This window comes from Platalea leucorodia (genome assembly GCF_965183815.1).
Source record: "Platalea leucorodia genome assembly, chromosome: 1".
Taxonomy (NCBI): Eukaryota; Metazoa; Chordata; class Aves; order Pelecaniformes; family Threskiornithidae; genus Platalea; species Platalea leucorodia.
This window is the reverse complement of record NC_138823.1, coordinates 66,646,311-66,668,033: the sequence shown is the minus strand read 5'-3', so window position 1 is coordinate 66,668,033 and position 21,723 is coordinate 66,646,311. Positions and strand designations below refer to the sequence as shown.

Genomic DNA, 21,723 nt, shown 5'->3' with positions numbered 1-21,723 from the left:
AATAAACATGCAAGTCTCCGGGACAGTCAACATAATCCTCAGTCTCTGCCTGCATATCCAAACGCAAATGCAGATTTAGACTGAGGCTCACTGTCTCTGACCTCTCTCTCCATCTCAATGTGCGTGTTACTTTGAAAAAAATGCTTGTTACTGATTGTGTAATGATAATAAAAAGACACCTATGAAATCCATATAACTCTTAGCTTAGCCTTTACTCTTTCATGTGTTTTTCTTGTGAGTTCTCTTATTTCAAGAAAGAAATTACTATCAGACATGGAATCTCATAGCTCATGAAGAGGCAATGTGACTTTTATTCCTATTATCTTCCAAAAATATATAAGATTTTAATTCCATCCTAACATGCTTCATGTTATTTCCAGGCACCGCCAACACAATCATTCTCATTCACCTCTATGCAGAGTCATTCCGGAATTTGGTGAAGAAACTTCCAGCTGATGACGTTGTGTAGAAAGGCATTAATCAGGGACCGCTGAGCTAAGCCCTCTACAAACAGAAAGAATACAATCCTGGACCACAAAGACTGACTTCCAAGATCTGCTCTGGGTATTTTAGCAAACATTTTCATGTTCGAGTCTACAATGTGTAGAAAACAGGAGGCCCAATTTTTCAGGACTGTCTTCTGTTTGCAACCTATCAACCACATCGATTTGGGCTACTCATCTTGAAAGAAAGGGAACAGGACAAAAAATAGTAATTATACCTGCAGAATTTTTCAAAAACCAGAATTCCCCAAACAAGTTAAGACTTCCTGTCTGTCCTGTGTAGTGTAAGCATTGCAAAAGCAAGGACACTTCCTTACAGATACAAAACAGATTGGAAAAACCCTGCCTTTGTGATTGAAGAATGTCTCCACCTTTTAAATACTGGAAGTTGTTATTGATTTCCCCACCAGATGGAGTAGCATGTACAGTTTTGATGATTCCTGCAGACATGTGATCTACTTATTTGGAGTGCATACTGTATTCTTAGTTAATATCATGGAACTCTCTCTACTCAGTTCAGTAAATCAAAAATTCAAGCTCCAAAGACTGAATAAAATCACAGATAAACTAAGAATCTTCTTTCTCTCCACAACTCTCCAAGACCTTTGATAATCCGAAGTAGGCTTTTATTGAGGGTTCTGCTCGCCCTCAGCTCTTTACCTCAACGGCTGTCCAGCAAAAAATACCCCAAGTTTCAGAGGACGCACACATTCAAGTCAGTGTCAGAAAGGCTCCACAAAAATCATATAGTCATAGGATAATTCAGGTTGGAAGAGACCTTGAAAGGTCATCTAGTGCAACCCCGTTACCTACAACTCAAAGGTGGGTCACCTATGAGATCAGACCAGGCTTCCCAGGGCTTTACCCATCGGGTCTTGAAAACATCCAAGGGAGGAGACTGCACAATCACTCTGGGCAACCTGCTCCAATGCTTGACTGTCCTCATGGTGAAAAAGTTTCTCCTTATAACCAGCCTCTTTCATTTCAACTTATGCCCATTGTTTCTCATCCTCCTGCTGTGAAAAGCCTGCCTTCAACTTCTTCATGACCTCTGTGTAGGTATAGGAAGGCTGATACTAAGCCTCCTGTTCTCCAGGCTACACAGGTCCAGTTCCCTCAGCCTCCCCTCACAGAGCAAGTGCTCCAACCCCTGACCACCTCTGCTGGATTCGCTCCCATTTATCACTGTCTTTGCTATATTAAGGGTGCTCAAAATGGGACACAGCCAATCTCTGCCATAAACTGCTGTGTTGTACTGCCACTCTCTTGTATTTCCTAGTATTGACAGCTCATGCACGGGCTAACTCATATTAGGTGGACTTTATACTTTCATGTCAAGTGCGCAGCATTACGTAGAGGAATATTTGTAACTTCAGGACCCCAGAAATCCTGAATTCTAGCCCTGAGTCACTGAATTGCTGTGAGAAGAAGATTAAATTCTTCAGTTTCCACACTGCTTCCATGCAAGGACAGCATACATCTCACAGAAAACATACATACAAAGTTCACCCCAACTCAGCAAGTCTGACTTGAGACAAACACTATTCTTCCTTCATTAACATGACAAAAGCACACATCCCCTAATGCCTTGGGATCGGTTTCAAGAGCAGGTGTGATAGGGTGGGACCTACCCAACACCTTCATCTCAAGCTGTATTTTTCCTGGAAAAGGCATGATGACACTAGATCCCCTCAGCAGAAACCCATGCAGTGCTTTCTGGCAACGAACAAAGGTGGGCACACACACAAAGAAATTGGGAGTGGCATTGATGCAGTGCAGAAATGAAAGTGGGGGCAAAGCACTGGCTTTGCTCAGATGTAAATGGCTTTATCCCACGCACAGCAATGAAGAACAGGACCTGTGATTACCGCCCTCCTCAGCAAACAAAAGGAGAGAGTGCCTGTGCAAGACCAACCACAACCAAGACCAAGATCAAGGCCAAGTCAGTTCTTCAGTGAACTATATCCCATATATGAACTTGAGCTACATATGGATGACGTGTCTCCTACAAAGCAGCAACTGCAACCAGTCAGGATATCAGGGGGGTGAGCAGAAGCCGTACAATTGTTTAAAGCAGAAAAGAAGTTGAAGGATTAGTCTGGCCAAAACTTGATGGCAGCAAACTGGGAGAATAAGGAAATGATGGTGGTATTGCTTGTTACTAATAGCTAGTAAGTATTAGTGGTTCTTCGGAATTAATAATATCTCAGAGTGTTATGTTTTCTTTACTATCTTATTTCAAGACAAAATGTAGGTCTGCTTTTATTTTAAATTTACTTCCAGTTCTGAATGAGAGACTGTTGTCTTCTGATGCACCTTAATGGTCTTCCAGGTAGACTGTGCTACAGGGGTTTTACCCGGCAGCATGAAGTGAGGGTGAGAAGTGGAAAGTAAGAAGGGAAGCACTGCATGAAAGCTCTTCTGTCACGGCAGGTGCTGGAAATGTTTAGCATGGGCGTGCTAATTAGGCATTACAGTAATGCTTTCAAGTCTGGGATCTGATGGTGTTAAATGCACAGTGAAAAAATGAGACTTTGTACGTGAAGTCTCTCTTTGACTCCATACATTTGCCAGTTTACAATAAAACAATCGAGTTACACCTGGGATGCCAGAACCTGCGGTGCCATCACTCTACCACTTTAATTTGCCTTCAGTAGCTTTTTCACAGCCGGGTACTTCACAAAGACACTTACGGTAAGATAGGATGCTGTGTTGGGAATGTATGCCAGTTTTTATGACAAGGTTCCTTGTCATCTGATCCATGAATTATCAATAGCAGAATTGTTCCCAACTTTAGCGTTATCTGAAAGCCACTGTCTTATAGTAGATGGTGGGGGAACAGGTTCTGGAGCATTAATACAATTGTCTCACAGCACTTTTCTACTAAACATGGTGATTAGATGGCTTTTTAAGATATCAGCTTTTCATTACCTGACGCTTGTGCATTGTAGGGGCAAGGCAATACACATCCTTACATCTAAAGTACAGGCATATTTACATAGCCTGTGAATCAGCTACAGATTTTACTAAGCCTGGCATGACTACGCCTACAGCTTCACTGCTAAAAGGTGTCTTTTTACATAGGGAGATAGCTAACTGCTGCACTTAGTCCAGTGTAACTTCTCAGACAAGACATGGGAAGTTCATATATCTTAAAATATGGAGTTTAATCAGTTTATAAAATGCTTTTATGTTGCATCGCCTGCAAGAGCAGGGAAAATGAACTTTGTGGCATCAGTGTTATTTTCTCCCTCTAGGCTTTGATGTGTATATGGCAAAGATGAGCCAGGTGTAAACATCCAGACGTCTGTACCCAAACTCTCTGGAAAACATCCATCCTTCAGCCACTATGTGGCACCTGGCTGGTCAGCACTGACAATTACCTGGGATTACATGAATAGCACTCCCCCTCAAAGCTTTTAGCATCTTGTCTACTTGACAATGGGGAGAAGACCACCCAGCCCTTAGACTCTGGATGGACAAATGCTCCCAAGAGAAAGAACCAGGATTTTCATCCCAACAAACAGTGAGCCTGCCAGAGGCTCTTAAGCCAGAGAGCAGGCAGGACAGATGGGGGACAGGGCCACTGGTGAAGCTATCTAAAAATCTGTGTCTGTGGAGACAAAGGGAAGAGGAGCTGTCCACCAAACGGAGCACTCGGACACACAGACATCAGCTTGTAGTGGCTTTAACTCATCTTAGGGAGATATCCGAGAGACTGAACCCTTTTTTATTGGCAAAGAAGCGCCTGGCAGAATGGTTACAGTTGTATTCCTAGAGCCCCTTTTCCTTTCAGAGAATTAGTTCAAGGGAAGAAAGAATAAAGGGCGCGTATATATATTTAGAAGTTTTCTTCCTTCTGCTGGGATCACTGGGAATGCTGAGAGGAAATCCAGAAAAGCACACTTTTTTAACGAAACCATACCAGCAATTAACTTTTATGCGTTGCTCTAGCCACCTAGTGCATGTCGTAGGCATCTTCTAGGATGGTCTGTGGGAGACCTACACATAACAGAAATGGTGTAGGCTATTGAGAAGTAAGAACTTTATATAAACCAGTTTACGAGCCAGCAGATAGATCTGAATGCACAGGTGGTGAGTGAGAAATGAACAAGCAGAAGGCCTGGGAACAGTGCCTGGTGAATTTTGGGAAGGCACTCTCAAGCACGTCTGAGTTTTCACTCGCATGCTCCATGCAAAGTAGAGCATGGGGCTAGAGCCTGCTCTTCTGTGAAATCCAGCATCTCAATGCCAGCCTTGCACACAAGCCCAGATATACCAGTTTTTTGTGAGGATGGTCAAAAACAGGGGCAGGAACTTAAGAGTAAACCTGCAGTGATGCAGACTCATTCTCGTGCTCCTGGCAGGAAGGCAATTGGTCTCATTATCTGCATCTCTAGCAAGTTTGTGAGGACACCAAATTTCAGAAAGTGGTAACTAGGCTGGAGAAGAGCACTGCAATCTGAGGGACCTTCGCAGTATGGAAAAACGAGCCAACAAAAACCTCTTGAAGTTCAGGAAGGACAAATGTTAAGTCCTGCATCTTGGATGGAGCAACACCACGCAACAAGACGCGGCCTGACTCACCAGAGAGCAACGCTGCAGAAAAGGACCTGGGTGTCCCAGTGGGCAAGTGGAACGTGAACCAGTAGCATGCTCTTGCAGTGATGAAGGCTAACCATGTAGCAAGGTGCACAAAGAGCACGTCAAGGGAAGTAATCCTAAAGATACTCCTTTATTTGACACTCATTTGGAATACCGTGTCTAGTTTTGCACCCCCAGCACAAAAGAAACAACAACAAACTGGAGAATCTGGGAGAGGGCCACTTAGATGGCTGGGGGCTGGAGCACATGACATACAGGGACAGAGGCAACCAGGTTTGTTTAGCTCAAGAGGGCTAAGGGGGAAACACCAGCTGCTGTCCTTACCTATCTAAGGCTGAGAGCAGATGGAGCCAGAGTTGTCTCAGCAATGCACAGGAAAAGGATGAGAGACAATCACTGCAAGTTAAACAAGGGAACTTCTAATTGGATATAAGAAAAAAATCTTCACCAGAGAGTGGTTAAGCACAGGGGCAGGTACCTAGAGAAACTCTGAAATCTCCCTCCTTGAAGATTTTTAAAATGCAATTGGACAAGGCCCTCAGCAACCTGATCGAGCTTTAATGCTTGCCCTGCTGTGAGCAGGGGGCTGGACCGAAGATGTCCAGGAGTCCCTTCCAAAGTACACTTCATTATGACCTATACCCATATTTCCAATATTATTTCACATTGCCATAGCTACCTAGTGTTAAGTGCTGGTTCCAATTTGAATTTCCAGTTCATGGAAAATGTTGACATCTGGCAATTACTTTTAATTTTGACCAAAACAAAAATATTTTTTTTAAATTAAGAATTTTTTAAAAAATAATTGTTTTGAGATTAGAGACAGTTCAGCATATTGATTTAAAAATATATCTCTAGCATTAAATTTAATAATTTTTATTCATAGATTACTTTTTTAAAAGATCATTAATTCATAATAGCATCAGATCCTCATAAATGCTAACTTTGTTGTTTAGGAGGAAGACTTTTATTTTTTGTATATGAACATGCTCTGGGGGAAGATGTGGCTTATTTTATTTCAATCTACCATATTCTGTAAGTTGTGGCAAACTACCTTGTATCTTTTCATGGCTATTTATTGAGAATGTAGCAGAGACATGAAAAGCTGAGGCTATTGAACATGAAAACATCCTTCATCAAGATGTTAGCTAGCTGTTGATTCAAATAGCTTTTTTTTAAGGAAGAAAACATCTTCTAGTCATCCTTTTGGACAGAATTGCTCCATTTTCCCTCAACACTTTGTGATTTCATAATTTCTCTACTTCTCCAGTGAAAAGGCCTGGCTAAAGAAGCCTTAATTTCTAATGCAGAAGAAAAACAGATTCCAGAGGTTGAAAGGGGTGGGGGGAGATTAAAAAAACCCAACTTTCAGTCTTTATTTATACCCTCAGAAAGCAGAAAGGGACATCTACCGCCATCTTTCTTTTCCTGCCAAGTCACTTCATCTCAAACAATCTGGCACCTACAGTGTTGACAACTGCTCCAACTACTCCAAGTTGCTGTCCACAGTTCTTCAACTGCCAGGAGCAACAGGCACCTACACAGCACCTTAGCACCTTTTCACCTGACACTAAAACAGGTTAGCAGAACTAAACCCTAGAAATTCAGGTTTGTCACCAGTGACTACAAAAGGCCCACAACTATTAGCAGCTACATTGTGGAAATCTCAAGTTAACTAATCTGAAGTTCAGCCTCACCTTAGAGAGGCGAGATTTGTGTGTCATTCACACAGAGAAAAGGAGTTCATTAAGTTACTCATCCTCAAGAAAAGCCAGAAAAAAGCGGGGAGAAAAGGCTATCGCTGGATGAAGTAGTGGCGTTCCTTAGATATCAGGAAGGAACAGCTGCAGGTCAACTACCTTGCTTGGACACCAGGACAAATAAAAGACCTCTGTGCTTTCTGCAGAACATAGATGCTTTTTCAGAGAAGCTACAGTGCCATAGCCACAACAGCCTAAACAACTGAGATAAAAGATTTGCTGCAAGAAGTCATTTTACTGAAAAATTTTCCCCTCAAAGTGGTCAATCTTCATGCAGTGGTCCAAAACAAGAGGCCCTACCTGATGCTCTTCTGTTCTTGAGTTTGCCATGGGGCAGAAAGCAGTTAGAAATAATTTCAGCTTGGAGGTGGAAAATATTCCTGGAAGCAGAACTAGCAAAAATATTTTTCTTCTTCTCACAGGTGTTGTGAGGTTCTTTCTCTGTTCAGGAACAGGGAGATAATCTCACTCCACACACTCTTTCATTCAGTGATAGCAATTCTATCATTAGGTAATTTTGCATGCAGGGAGATTAGTATTATTTAATTCCACCTGTAACAGAGGAGAGAAAGGCTCTAATTCTACTATCCACCACTGGGAATTCCTCCATGCATGAGTTTTCAATCTTCTGGAAAGTTTGTTTGTTTGTTTGTTTGTTTGTTTTTTTAAGTCATGCCCAAATGCCATAAAAGGCAATTAAAAAAAAGCTTTTCACCAAGGAGCATGGAAACAACAATGGAACAAAATTAGTAAGCTAGGTCTACCAAGCCCCACAACTGCATCAGGTTCAGATTCACACTCCATTACAATAGTTTGGTCCTTTGCAAATTTCTCAGCAGTTTGTATCATGCTGTTATGTTTTTTCCTTCACAGATGCCTTCCTGAGGTGAGGAACACATACGCTCTCCTGCCACTGATTACAACATAGACCGTACTCTAACTGCATGGTACTTTTATGTAAGAAAGGAGTAACATCACTTACTAGCCAATCTTGGGAACGTAAGGCAACATTGCTTTGGGTTCTTTTCATATTACCTTACCAGAAAAACAATCAGAACAGTAGCTAATAAACTTGGAAGAAGGTCTCACAGAATGGTGTTTGATAATTAATAGATCTTGGGGATGCAGCCCCTCTGAAACTGGAGCATACTGACTGTAAATTTAGTTCTGATCTAATTTTGGAAGCATTTCACTGAAATAAAGTCTTACCTCTGCAGCATTTGTAAATATATTTGATATCTCTGTAGCATCAGAGGACAAAAACAGGTCAGTATATTTACTCAGTGATAAATGTTTGAACTAAAAAAAAATCACACTAAACTAGCTAGAATTTCACTTTGTTAATATTAAAACAAAGAGCTCTTTGGAGGAGGCAGTACATGAAAAGTTTTGCTTAGTTCTGTTTTATGAAATGATAGTGTCACTTCAAAGAATTTCTCCATTTCTGGTTGGTCAAAAAATCACACACACTATTCTGGAAGGCAGCTGTATGAAAAAATCCTTCAAAATAAGAAACAAGGATAATTACTTGCAACCTGCAGCCAAATGTGAGATAAAGGTGCCAAATCTGTGGTGATCCACATCTGAACTTGGATTTTGTCATAAGTAAAATGAGTCTGTTCTGTTCACTATTGTTACTACTTGCCCTGTCTCTGCATCACAGCATTACCCTACTACATGGCACAATTCAGTATAACTGGCAGCCTCCAGAGAAAAAGAGACAACTAGAATACAGAAGGAAGAAGAGAAGGTCACAATACCTCTCAGGGATGAGGTGTACTCAGTAACTTCACACCTGCTCTTGCTTTGCCTGCATTTCTTTTCACCAACTTCTGGGATCAAAGCAGAAATCACAAATGCTGTACAATTTTCCCCTCAATAAAAGAAAGCCAAAAGGCAGACAGTCCCCTCTTACAGCTCACATCCCAAGTTAGGAATCATTAATACTCTTAATATACTACTAACGATGCCAAGTCTACAAAACATAGCCTTCTATGAAACACGTTTTTATAAACAGCTAATATGAGGATGTCAATGCAGCTTTATTATCAAAGCTGAAGTATATAACAAGTTAGCCTTTGAAGAAACAAGAGGCATCTCTTTTTCCAGACCAAAAAAAAAAAAAATTTTCTACCAAGAACCCATTATTATATTTATAAAATCATTTAGCCCTCACCACATGATCTCAGCATAGCATCCACTCATCTCTAGCTAACACAGCTGAGGAAGAGAACACAAGCTGTTCTATCTGCTTCTTTGCACTGCTGTCACAGTGCAGTCTAATAAGGGCGTACCATCTTACATTTTCAGAGACACATCCTTTTGCATTTCTAAACTGATAAAGTGACCATACACATGTGCATGCATGTATCTTTACAGATATATAAATATGCCTGTAGTAAAGGCATTATAACTTACTACAAACAGTACTGAAGAGAGCTTATACTAGTTTATGCTATGTCTGATAAGCTCTCTGAGCCTAAGAAACAGCTGAAGATAGATGAGACATTGGAAAGAGCTGAGTTTCTTCTTGGAGGTTAAATTCGGAGTCTGATGTGATAAAAGAAAAAAAAAAATCCTTTTGCTGCAAAAGAGCTGCGTACGTATGGGACCGTCATGAATTATGCACTTGAACAACTGCCCTTGGTCCCTTCAAGAATGAGAAACATCGTGAGTGATTACCAGAGGCACAGTATTTATTATGACATGATGGCAAAAGATGGGAGGAGTTGACATGCTATATGCACGCTGCAAGAGAGGCTGGCCTGGATGTGACCAACTGGATACCACTAAATCGTGCAGCCCAGAGGAGGAAAAAAAAACCAAAGATTGTTTTTCTGTAGTAGAGCTGGCTTCTACACAGACACCAAAAGTAAAATGTAGTTCTGAAACATTAGAACTAATGAAGCCCACATACCTACAGATCCATAGCTTGTGGGTGATTGACTTCAATGTGCAAAAAGGTGCAAGAGCGAAGATTAAGGCTTTTCCTGTCATAAAGGCATTTAAGAAGTCTGGCTCTCCCTCTGTTCTCCCTAGGTAACAAGTTAAAAGTGAGTCTTTTGCTCAGAGGGAACTTCTACAGCCTCCCTCTTCCACCAGCTACCTATTCCATCCAGCCCTCAAGAATAGTGTCTTTCAGCTTCTACTCCTCTGTTAAGTCGGACTGAAGTTGGCTTACATACCCAGATCTATCACTGGGGAAGGGAGGGAAAGCTTAAGTGACACAGACGTACCCATGTACAACAGGACCATTTCCTTATAAAACCCTTTGTTCCCTTGAGGAATAATGGGTCCTGAGGTTGCAAAATTTTTTTTTTTTTAAAAGTCAAGAATAAAAGCTTCTAGTACTTTATTATATCTTCTATGGAAATAGAAGTTCCTCCAGATTTCGTGAACCTCTATTGTTAAGGAGAAAAAGTGAAGATCTTTGTGGACCTAGAGCCTTCTATAGCACTTAAGTAAACTATAATAATATTTACAATTTCTAACAGTCAGTTCAGCCAAGCTTGTACTTCAATCACATACAAGTAGGCATAAAAATCCAAAGTCTTACTAATTCCTAGTTGTCTGATACAACGCTTTGCAAATGACCGTCCTTTCTTCTTTTCCACCTATTACTGAAAGACTAGTTTTCTGTATTACAGATTAGCTACTGTTTATCAGCGTGGCCATAATTCATTCACCCAGGCCAAACAGAATTGCACATTCATTATTAGCCAAACTTCTCGTAAGTCTCTGCAACCTGCATTTCCTTATCTGCACTTCTGCAGAGCTGAAGTTTTGATAAACATTGATTGCAAGAATGCACTCCAGCTCATGTACATGAAATGCTAAAAATATGAGCATGAATATCTAACACTTTTATGCTAATCATTAAAATGATCACAAATTGAAAACATACGATAGCAAAATCTGTCTTTTTATCATGTACAAGGAACATCAAACAAAGCTATGTATGTTTCAGCTAGCTGCATCCAACTGAAGTATCACTTCTTTCATTAATTAAAGCAGCAAGGTTTTTTAAACCATAGGAAAGCTCACACTTCCAAAATACAAAGTCAAGAAGGTGTGGGAAGTAATTTGTGCAAAACTAGAGACAGTAGACTGACAGTTTATGCAAAGATCTATGGTACAGGCCATTCTAGAAAACTAAACATTTAATCAAGGACAGCACTGTCAAAATAGTCAATGTTTTTATACTCTGTTGAATTAAATGTAGGCTGTACAGCAGTAAGCCTTCCCCCCCACCCCTCTTCTTTTTTCTGAGTTCATAGCTGATTTTGGTCTTTAGAAGCAGCAAGATACCAGACACGCAAAAATATGGAAGGCTTTAAATGGAATTATTTGATGTGGCAAAACAGCTTTGAGGGACCGGAAGTGTTTTGAAGAAAATTGTTTCCTGCTGTGTTAGAAAACTGTATCATCAAGAGTAAAGAAGAGGTTACCTACTTCGATATTACTGTTATCCATTATTTCTTTCCCTTACGCTATTTTAGAGTACATTATTCCTTTCCCTTTGAGTACCACAAACTAAGACAGCAGCACAGTCTTTCCACATGGTCAGCAGAACAACTGACTTGTATTTGGTCTTTTCTTAGCATTTTCTTTCTTGCCTTAAAATGAAATCACTAACTGCATGGATTTTATTTTCTTGCTAAGCACAGCATTTAAATAAGAGATCCTTATCTCTGCCTTTTGAAGTGGTGAGCTAATCCCCCTATTTGTTTTATTTTCCCTTGTGTTTTTACTTCCCTTCTATATGCATAGCAGTAAGTGATTTGTGGATCCTTTTCCCTTGGATACATGATTTATTTGGCTCATTTACCACCGCTTTAGTGTATTCTGCTACCCTACTGCCTTTGAGTCACCAGAATTCCCTGTTCCTCAACTTTCAATCCTCTGAAAACATAACCCTCCTACCCTAACATTTTGTAAGACAATTTTCAGTTTCTGCTCCAAGTCTTCTGTCTCTCCCTCTACATTTACACTAGGTATTACGGCATAAGCACAGCTCAAAGCAATTATGATTATCGCCCTGAGTCCGCACTCCTTATTCTTGTTTTTGTTCTGAACCGTTTCTTCTTTCCAGAAGTAATGCTACTTTAAGAATTGCTTTAAAGGAAGGTGGTGCATAAGAGAGGCTACTTCTACAGCATGTCGGCAGTCAACACTTGTGTCAAGGCTGCATAACCAAGAACATTGTTTTCCCATTACAAGCTGATACTCAAACAGGTATCATAACATGAACAACAGGCAAAAATAATTCTATCCAACTGTATGGGAAGGCCTGATTTGGTTATCTGAATCTCAAGACCACATCAGCAGTGAGAAACAACTGAAACACTAATGCACCAATATGTATGTACCTTTAAAAAAAAAAAAAAAAAAAAGGGAAGAGCTGTCTGACTGTTCAAAATGAAAATAAAGAACAACACCCAGAAGGAATCTAGAGTGATTATCTGAAGAGCCACTTAGCTGTATCTCAGCCTGCTTGCATGTCCTGTTATTTAAAATGCAGCCATTGCTTTTCCAGTCCTCCCATTCCATTTTCCTCCCTAAATCTCCTTGAAAGAGTCTGGACCTGCAAGAGAAACATTTCTTTGACAGCCGTGCAATTATTCTTTTTAAAATCAGTTAGGTACCAGTTCATGTTGTTCCTCAAGTGCAATTTGAAAAACAAGCATCCTTATATACTTTTATGTATAACGAGCACTGAGTAAAGTTTAACTTGCATTTAGAAAATAGAAGAAATAAATCCAGCTATTTTTCTGGAGTTAACAGAAGAACATGAACAGCTCAGCTAGCGTACCTCAGTTTCATTTCAACAAACATGTTTGTTACCCTTGCCTGTTTGGGCACCTGATTTTGCCTCTCCCATTCACAAAAAAAGATCTTCTGGCATAAAATTATATAGCAACGTACAGTATAGAAGAATCTGGTTTGAACTGTCAAATAGCATTTACTCAGAAATACGGTTATATATGAAAACCACAAGTATAACCTTTTAGTTGTGGTATGTTGGAATAGGAGGAAAAAATACAGTTAAGACTGTTTCTATTTCCATATAGAACTTTTATTGCAATACCTGTATTCTAAGTGTACAGATACAAATATAAAATGACCCACAACAGACTTTAAGCCTGCCCAAATAGCAAACTGAGAAGTTAATTCGGTATTAGAGCCAAAGTTGACAGGACTTCAATAGGTGATAGGAAGCTTCCCCAGTCTCTCTCCAAGAACAACCAGGATCCATCATATTTTTGGTCCAAGATGTATGCTTTAAGTTGGCAGCTGAGTCTATGACCGAGTGTATTTACCCCAGATGTGCAGCATAAACACAGAAGCAATAAAAAGAAGACTCATGACCAAAACTGGAACAGGCCCACTAAAAATAAAGAAAAAAAAAAAAAAGTATTAACATAAAAAAAAAAGTCTGCTTTGTCCAAAGGCTGGTCATTATCAGCCAAGTGAACTCATCAGTTCATAAGCAATTGTATGAGAAAAGTGTTATTCCATTCCCAAAGAAATACCTTAAAGTACACAGAAATGAGACAACCATCTCTATCAAAAACTGCTGCTACCCCTACATTTTTAAAGACACAGTTTTACACACCCTAAATGTTACGTAACTATAAAGCACAATATAATAACAAAAAACCCCACTTATTTAAAAAGTAACTAATGGTTCATTTTACCTCATCATTGTGAAAACAATCTCCGGAAAATTATCATCTGTATTTACTACTCAGATAGCCACCTGAGCAGAGACGTAGTCAGATACAAAAACCAACAGAGTCCTCTAGCGGCTAGTAAAATTTTGGCATAAAATTTGCATTAGCTGTTTTTTCAGAGGTTCTATTTCATTTGAAAACAATGGCAGCAGTGGGTGAGAGACGGGGACTTCTGTTTTCTTGAAAAAGATACACAGAGTGTCAAAGTTAACTCCATCATTAAATCATTACCTAAAACGTATAAATTAACAAATTTCTTAACTTTTTTCCTTCCCACTTTTATACATTGTTTAGAAATTGTATAGTGACTTTTTTAAAAAACTGTTTAATCTTAGGGTGCATGTTGAGAGACTAAATCAGCTGTTTCACGCACTTCTGAGACACAACAATTACACGCACTCAACGCTGCTTCATACCACCCACTTCATACAATCTCATTCCTGATTTTCAGCCTGCTATTGGGAGAAACACCATGAATTCTGTTATCCAGCCTGGATTACCCTCCAGATTACTGTTTATAAGCAGGTAAATGTTACTTGAATACAAAGTAAAAAAGAAACTGAAAATGGATTCAAACAATTTACTAACATATTTTTCTATGAGATCATGGTCCATGTACTTCAGATGTTCATAACTATAATCTTACACTAAGTTTTAAAACTCAATTATTATCTATCATACTTAAACTTATTTGGGTATGGAGAACCCTGAACACAGACATAAAGCATTTAGCAAATAAACCAATGACAAAATGTGCAAAATAAAGAAGTCCGCACACACAGTGAGTACATAAGCAACCTCTATCAAGGGATATCTTTCACTAAGCAACAGAATGCACTTCTCACTCCCTAGTGTTTTATACATATTTGAAGTTTATGCCCTGCATAATATAAATCGTAATGATACCCCGTGCACAAAGTCCTTACACTGTATCTGAATTACTATTTAATTCATTTGAGCCTTTAGTAGTAGTAATATGTAAGCTACTCTTTGCCAAAGGCACACAGGAATAGAGGAGCACCACCAACGAGAACAGAGTGGCATGGAAATAAACAGGGTGGGACTGTTTGTGTGTTTGGTGTCTTTTTTAAACATGCAGATGACATTGATCCCCCTGGAGAATAATCAGCTTTCCAATACTGACACGTATATCTCATTTCCTCCAGTCCCAAAGAGAACCTGCTGAAACCCTGCAATTCTCTGCCAAACACCCGAATCTTCTCAGCTCACCACACAGTTTAAATAAATAAAAAAAAAACCCAAACAATTCAGGCACCTCTAAAGATTTGGTGCTATGCATTCTCAGAATGTCTTTCATAAGGCTGCATATTATACCACAAGCCCCATTTGATTCGCTATCATGGCTCCACAGGAAACACTGCCTGTAGCTCTTTAAGCAAGAAAGCTCAAGGAAAGATACAGGAACCACAGCTACCAAGTGCCACACAAAGAGGAACAAGTTTGGGTTTAGTCTTCTTTTCAAAGTATGCGATGCTTGATCTGAGTTTTAAAGAGAAAAATATCATATCCCACTCTCAACCAGATCCCCCACAGCTCCCTTTTGCTAATATTGTTTTTAAAGACAGATACTTTGTAGCATCACGTACTGCAGATCAAATGTACTTTCCTGAGGCGAATCAAACTTGCTTATTCAACATATTCATTGTTTCTGATGTTGATACTAAATACCTGAAGCATCAGAGGTATAATTATGCACAACATAAAATTTGATCTAGAGCAGAATTCTCCTGATCATAGCTAGCATGAAATGGCCTGTTCTCTGGTGTTTTCCTGTATTTTTTCATAGTAATTTTAAGAAAACACACACACACACACAAAAAAAAACCCACCAGCAGGCTAACCTTTCACACTGCTTTATGCAGTAGTGATCACAACCACTTTTAAAAACAACTTCAGCTGAAGCACTTTACTGAGGCAACCACAACCCATTTTCATTTTTAAGCCTACCGGATAGGACAGAGATCATAATTGGTTGCTATGGAAAAAAAAAACATACTTAGAAAAATACATGGAAAACTATAAGCAAGAAAGTTGCTCCCAAGCCATGATTCAGAAAATGTTACATCTAGTGTGCAGGTAATTTGTAAAACCAACTACAGATTTGTTTCTTCCACTAAAAGCCTGACCATACAGCCACCCATGGTAGCTTGCAAAAAACCCACTCCCTGTGTTCCAAAATGTTAAAATTGGGAACCACTGTGTTGCAACATAAATAAAAGGGAAAATCTATCTACTGATCTGCTTGTATTGAAGATTAGAACAATTGAGTGGCCATTCAACATCAGAAGTGAAACTAAAGGATTCACAAGGAAACGTACTGAAATTGGTAAAGCTGCTTTGATAGCTTGTATTACAAGTCTGTTGAAGAAAAAAATCTACCTAATGGTAGAACACTTCTGGGTTTTCTCAGTTTGGTTTTATTCATTTTTTTAAATTGAGCTTTAGTAGACCAAACACAGAAAATAGTTGCCTTGCCTATCTGCACAGATTTACTCTAGAACACTATCATTGCTCATTATCTTTTTCTCTCCTTTGCCTTGCCTCCTCTCTGAATTCAGAATGGAGAAAGCAAGACCTGCAGCAGCAGAACACCACTGCTTCGATGGTTTGCTGTATAGTTTTATATCTTCTAAAGTGTCAAGCACATATGAAAATGAAAACACATAAGACAACTTCAGAGGAAGGATTACTCGTGGAACAATCACTAACTAGACTATCACCAGCCCTTCACCAAACGTTCTGTTTATGCAGCCAGCAGAAGTCCTCTTAAAGGGCTCCAACATAAAATACTAATGAATTCTAGAAAAAAGAAGCAATAGGGACATCCCTGAGTGTCTTGAATCTCTTTAACCCAGTAAGAACAAGAAGCCATAAAGTATAACTCTACAAGAAGCACAAACTCCCACTCAGGTTATGACTTAGCACGCACCCATCAGCTGAAATATCCCTTCCACCTTTGTTACCCAAGCATTAGGCTACAAAGCTTGTTTGGGAAACTGATCTGAATGAGTCAAGCTGGCCAAAAAGGAAAAACTTAGGCTCTCTTTACAGCTTAATGGATGCTACCACCAAATATTTGACCATAATCTTGGAATATTCACCTCGTAAAGACAGAGCTATACAAGGTATTGGAATGCTATTTGCTTTGCAAGTTTAGCTAAAACAATTTATCTTCAGCTTTTTAATAAAAACACCTGAGATTCTGCAAGCACGTGTCATATCAGTTACATTATGTTTTCGGGGGGCGGGGGGGGGGGGCACACAGTATCACAACATACCTATTAACAAAGAAAAAACACCAGTTTTAATTAAAAGAGAACAAAAACATGCACGAAGATGCCTAAATTCACTGTGACAAGGAATCTTTCCCAGCTTCATCGGGATTGCTTGCAGTCTTCAAAAACCACTTAGGGTAAGTTTCGGCAATTACAAAATGTAACTTGTACCTACCTTTTCAAAGCCACTATAACCTTAAAAACTACCTCTCCAGGTTTACAGATTAAATAAAATATTTCATCCCAAACCTATCTAAGCAGCCATCAATTCAGTATGTTTTCCCATATAGACCAGAACATTTGATCTCACGTAAAAAACTGAAAGACTACATAAGCAGGCAAAATACACAGCCCCCATGCCTGCCATCACCTGTATATCCAACTTACACTTTGAGCCCTGGAGAGTCCTCAGTGTAGAATCGCCACATCCCACCGGTACCTGTGGAGGTGGCACGGCCCGCGCTTCTTGTCCCACAGCTGGCATTCTTCCTTCAGGGGGTAACGGAGTGAAACCAAGACCAAAGCACGTTAGCGCTCTGCCAGCTTCTAGCACTAAGCACCCCAAGAGACTCCGCAGAAGCAAGACAGTTGCCTCAGCCTGCACAGCCAGGCAAGCAGAGGGCACGACGGCTGGCACAGTACGGCCTGGGGCTACAGCCAGGCTCACCGAGGACCGACGAGTTAGCCCCGCAGGAGCCCTGCCCGCACGCCCCAGGGAAGCGCACAGCTCGGCCCCCTTCCACCGTCCCCCCGCCCCCCGCTGGGGCCGCCCAGCCACAGGGCACTAGGGACAGCGAGGGGAAAGGGTTGCCCCCACCACGAAGACGCCGCGGGCACCTACCTCTGGCGGACGGTGGAGCCCGCCGCGCGGGGAGCCACGGCCTTGCTGGGGGAGCGGCCGGCCGAGCCGACGCTGGTGGCGCTGGGGTTGGGCCCGGGCTGCGGAGAGAGGAGAGAAGCGAGAGGGGGTGAGAGGCAGTGGGCACGGCCGCGGGAGAGGGAGCGCCCCAGCCACCCCCCGCCCCGGGCAGAACCTCACCATAGCGGCAGCGGCGGCGGCTCCGGGATCGGCAGAGCCTCACAGACGCTCCCGCACGGCCGCTCCCGACGCCTCCCTGCCCGCAGCAGGCCCCGCCCCCGCGCCGCGGCTGCCCGGGACGATGCCTGAGCAGCGCCGGCCGCTTTCCCCTGCCCCTCTCCCTCAGCGGCCGCTTTCTGAGCGAGCTGACCCCGCGCAACGCCTCGGTCGCTCCCGCTCCCTCACTAGCGGCCGGACCGGGGCGGCCGAGCCGGGAAGGCGCGGGAGCAGGCGCCGGGCAGCGGTCGGGCCGCCCGGCGGGTGGGGCGAGAGGGAAGGCCCCGGAGGAAGGTTGACGTGGCCTCCGGTGGCTGTCGGGCTGCGCATGCGCGCCGCTGCCCGCTACGTGGCCGGCGGGCCGGCCCCTCCGCCCGCCGCGGCAGCCATGGCGGCGGCGGAGGACGAGGAGGAGGCCGGGGAGGGCCCGTCCGTGGTGTTCCTGCACCCGGACCTGGGGCTGGGCGGGGCGGAGCGGCTGGTGGTGGACGCGGCGCTGGCGCTGCAGGCGCGGGGCTGCCGGGTGCAGATCTGGACGGCGCACTACGACGCCGGGCGCTGCTTCGCGGAGACGCGGGGGCTGGCGGTGCGGCAGGCCGGCGGCTGGCTGCCGCGCAGCCTGTGGGGCCGCGGGCACGCCCTGTGCGCCGCCCTGCGCATGGTCTTCGTGGCCCTCTACGTCCTGCTGCTCAGCGGCGAGCGGGCCGACGCCTTCGTCTGCGACCAGGTGCGGGGGGCGCCGGCCGCCGTTTGCCGCCGCGCTCCTGCGGTGAGGGGAGGCCCGAGGGGAGGCCCGAGGGGGGCTGGCGGGAGAGGGAGCCACTGCCGCTTGGGCTCCCCGGGTGGTGGGGCCTGGGCAGGAGGAGGTGCGTGGGGAGGCCCCGCGGCTTGATGGGGCCGGGGCGGGGAAGGGGTCTGGGCGGCCTCGCAGGCCCGAGGTAAGGGAGGAAACCCAGAGCCGCAGCAAGAGGCCCCGGGCGAGGGGGTGCAGCTTGATGCGCTTGCGGAGGGCAGAGGGAGAAGGCCCTTGGCTTGCAAAGGGCTGGCTCTCGGGACGCGGCTTTGAAATCAGACGTACGCGCCAGTGGCGCCAATGCAAATAACGAACGTCTTCTCTTGTCATGTCTCTCCTGGGTGGACTAGGTGTCTGCTTGCATTCCTGTACTTAGACTGGCCAGAACCCGTAAGAAGGTTTTGTTTTACTGTCACTTTCCTGATCAGCTTCTGACCAAGAGAGATTCTTTCCTAAAGCGCGTCTACAGATTACCGCTCGACTGGCTGGAAGAGTACACGACTGGCATGGCAGACTGTGTTGTTGTGAACAGCAGGTTCACCGCCAGCGTGTTCAAGGACACGTTTAAGTCTTTATCTCACATAAACCCAGATGTCCTCTACCCATCGCTCAATATCAGTAGCTTTGAAGCAGTAGTTCCTGGGGACATAACTGACCTGATACCCAAAAAGAAAAAGTTCTTGTTTCTTTCCATTAATAGGTATGAGAGAAAAAAGAATCTAGCACTGGCCCTTGAAGCTTTGCATGAGCTTCAAGGAAGACTGGATTCTCATGAGTGGAATGAAGTTCACCTGGTTATGGCAGGTGGTTATGATAAACGAGTTCTGGAGAATGTGGAGCACTATGAAGAGCTGAAGAGACTTGCAGCCAAGCTTAGTGTTAATGACCATGTCACTTTTCTGAGATCATTCTCAGATGAACAGAAAGTCTCTCTTTTTAGTAACTCCGTATGTGTGCTTTATACGCCAAGCAATGAACATTTTGGCATTGTTCCTCTGGAGGCAATGTATATGAGATGTCCAGTTATAGCGGTTAATTCAGGCGGTCCTTTAGAATCAGTCTTGCATAACGTTACAGGATTTTTGTGTGATCCTCTGCCAACACAATTCTCTGAGGCCATGGAAAAAATTGTGAGAGATCCTCTCTTAAAGGATACAATGGGAGCAGCTGGGAGAGCCAGAGTTATGGAAAAATTTTCTTCAGAAGCATTCACAGAACAGCTGTACCAATACATATGCAGATTAACACAATAAAATTATATTCCTGTATTTTACAGCTTTGTATCTGTCATTTGTATAGGGGAGCAGTATTCATTGTGACTATGATGAAGAACCTGGGACACCTGAATTTCCTTGTTGTGCTTCTTGTGCTGCCTTATGTTGCCCAACACAAAGAAAGAGCAAAACATGTCCCACTGTCTTCATTAGAAGGTTAAAATTTTCATGTGGTAGGCTGGTCTGCCATTGTAGGAGTTCTTTTGTGTACTGTGCCTTGGAAAAATGCATAGTTAAATGGCAGTAACTTACTAGGAAATTATTGCACATTTTATTTTAATACTGTACAGTATGGCTGATTCAGTTTACAAAATGTGGATTTGTACGGATAAGACAGGCGCAGCTTTATTTTTATTTACTTAAAATGTTAATCAGTAATTTTTAAGTAAAAGCTATCTCAGCTGAAGTATGGAGAGAATTGCACAGTACAACCAACTGCATGTTTACAAAACCCAACACCGTTAGGGATATGAATGGTATGGTTTTAAAATTATTGACCTTTTACTGTACTTAAATTGTGTTATGTCGTCACACTGGGTGTCATAAGCAAGCGTACAGGTGTGTGAGCAGGAGGAAGCTGAGACTAGAATAAAACCAAGGACATCAGACTACCTCGGACAAAAATGTTAGTGCTGAAGTTCTACGTTTGTGCAGTTACCTGCACTGTTTAAGGATGTAATTTTACTTTGAGAGTTTCTGGTTTAGAGAGACTTAAATGATATACCCTTTATTTAACGTTTCATTCTAAATGACAGCACGCTTTTAAAAAAGGTGGTAATCTGGAGCAGGCAATAAAGAGAGATTTTATTTTGCTTGTTTTAGTGGTAACTTTTTGGTATATTTTTTCTGAATAGCTTAGCTGGGGGATACTTTTCTCCTAATGCAGTGACTGCACATGTGACAGTAATTTGACTTTTTTTCCAAGTGTAATACCTGGTTTTGGTCAAGGAATATCTGATTTTTTTTCATCTACCTATCTTTTTAGCGCATCTTTATTAGTTGGTTGTTCTGTTTGGTTTCCAATAACACGGAATCCATACAGTTGAACTTTAAGTCTCAAAATGGATTGAGTAACTATACGATTTCCTCATTCTTTGAAATCCCAGTTTTATCCATAAAATACAATTTTGTAGTCCAAATTCTGCAATTTGTATTTAAGAGAAAGTTTCAGGCATTTTCACATTTAGTACTTCACAACAGAGAGACCAGTCTTTCTGTTGCTTAGGACTGCAACCTAGGTCTCAGTATAAGGCTTTTATTTAAAGTAAAACAAACAAAAATCCATGAACAAAGTCTGTCCTTGTCTTTAATCAGGGCATTGGGATGCTATAATGGTTATTCATTGTGGATTGAGAGCGGGTGGTCGCACAGGCCCTATTTCCAACATTGCTGTTCATGTCAGAAGAACTGGCAAGCCTGAATTTATCGTCTCTCTTGCCTGTTCCTGCATTTGTGCTCTTTCCCCACCACTTAAAAGTTTTCCTAAATCTTTGTGCAACTTTTTCAGGATGGGTGTAGCAATGAGTGACTGAAGGGCCTGGAGAGTGTGAAAATAATCTGTGGTCATTGATGTTAACATCTTCAAGACATATTTGGCCTGGGTTTTAAGCTCCAGTTAGAAGGTGCAAGATAATTGGAGCCGATTCCTGTGGCTGCTTAGTTTATGTTACGTTCTCCTCTCCA

General features: G+C 42.3%; 2 protein-coding genes across 8 annotated transcripts in view; one reads left to right on the top strand and one right to left on the bottom strand.

Annotated features, from left to right (window-relative positions):
- SEC61B (SEC61 translocon subunit beta) overlaps positions 1-18,243 on the bottom strand; it is a 43,442-nt gene extending 25,199 nt beyond the window's left edge. Inside the window, exons 1-6 of one of the 7 annotated variants that reach the window (XR_014228484.1) lie at positions 17,938-18,235; positions 17,740-17,837; positions 17,286-17,387; positions 16,818-16,901; positions 13,567-13,833; positions 12,923-13,256 (exon numbers count right to left, since the gene is read on the bottom strand). Coding sequence is in view for 3 of the 7 variants with exons in the window: in XM_082315007.1 (XP_082171133.1) it covers positions 13,169-13,256; positions 17,286-17,387; positions 17,740-17,837; positions 17,938-17,940 (291 nt within the window). In the remaining 4 variants the exon portion in view is untranslated. Of the gene's footprint in view, positions 1-12,922; positions 13,257-13,566; positions 13,834-16,817; positions 16,902-17,285; positions 17,388-17,739; positions 17,838-17,937 lie in introns of those variants that run through there. The other 6 variants (XR_014228485.1, XR_014228486.1, XR_014228487.1 and 3 more) reach the window with 6 other exon arrangements.
- Positions 18,244-18,344: 101 nt separating this feature from the next.
- Positions 18,345-21,038, top strand: ALG2 (ALG2 alpha-1,3/1,6-mannosyltransferase). The gene is made up of 2 exons (XM_082337644.1): positions 18,345-18,700; positions 19,117-21,038. The coding sequence occupies exons 1-2, from the start codon at positions 18,362-18,364 to the stop codon at positions 20,017-20,019; spliced, it is 1,242 nt and encodes a 413-aa protein (XP_082193770.1). The 5' UTR covers positions 18,345-18,361; the 3' UTR covers positions 20,020-21,038.
- The last annotated feature ends 685 nt before the right edge of the window (positions 21,039-21,723 follow it).

Excerpts from the sequence above, each read along its gene's own strand:
- ALG2 (XM_082337644.1), top strand. The coding sequence starts at position 18,362 with ATGGCGGCGGCGGAGGACGAGGAGGAGGCCGGGGAGGGCCCGTCCGTG. Across the intron at positions 18,701-19,116 it reads ACGCCTTCGTCTGCGACCAG|GTGTCTGCTTGCATTCCTGT; the intron begins GTGCGGGGGGCG and ends TGGGTGGACTAG.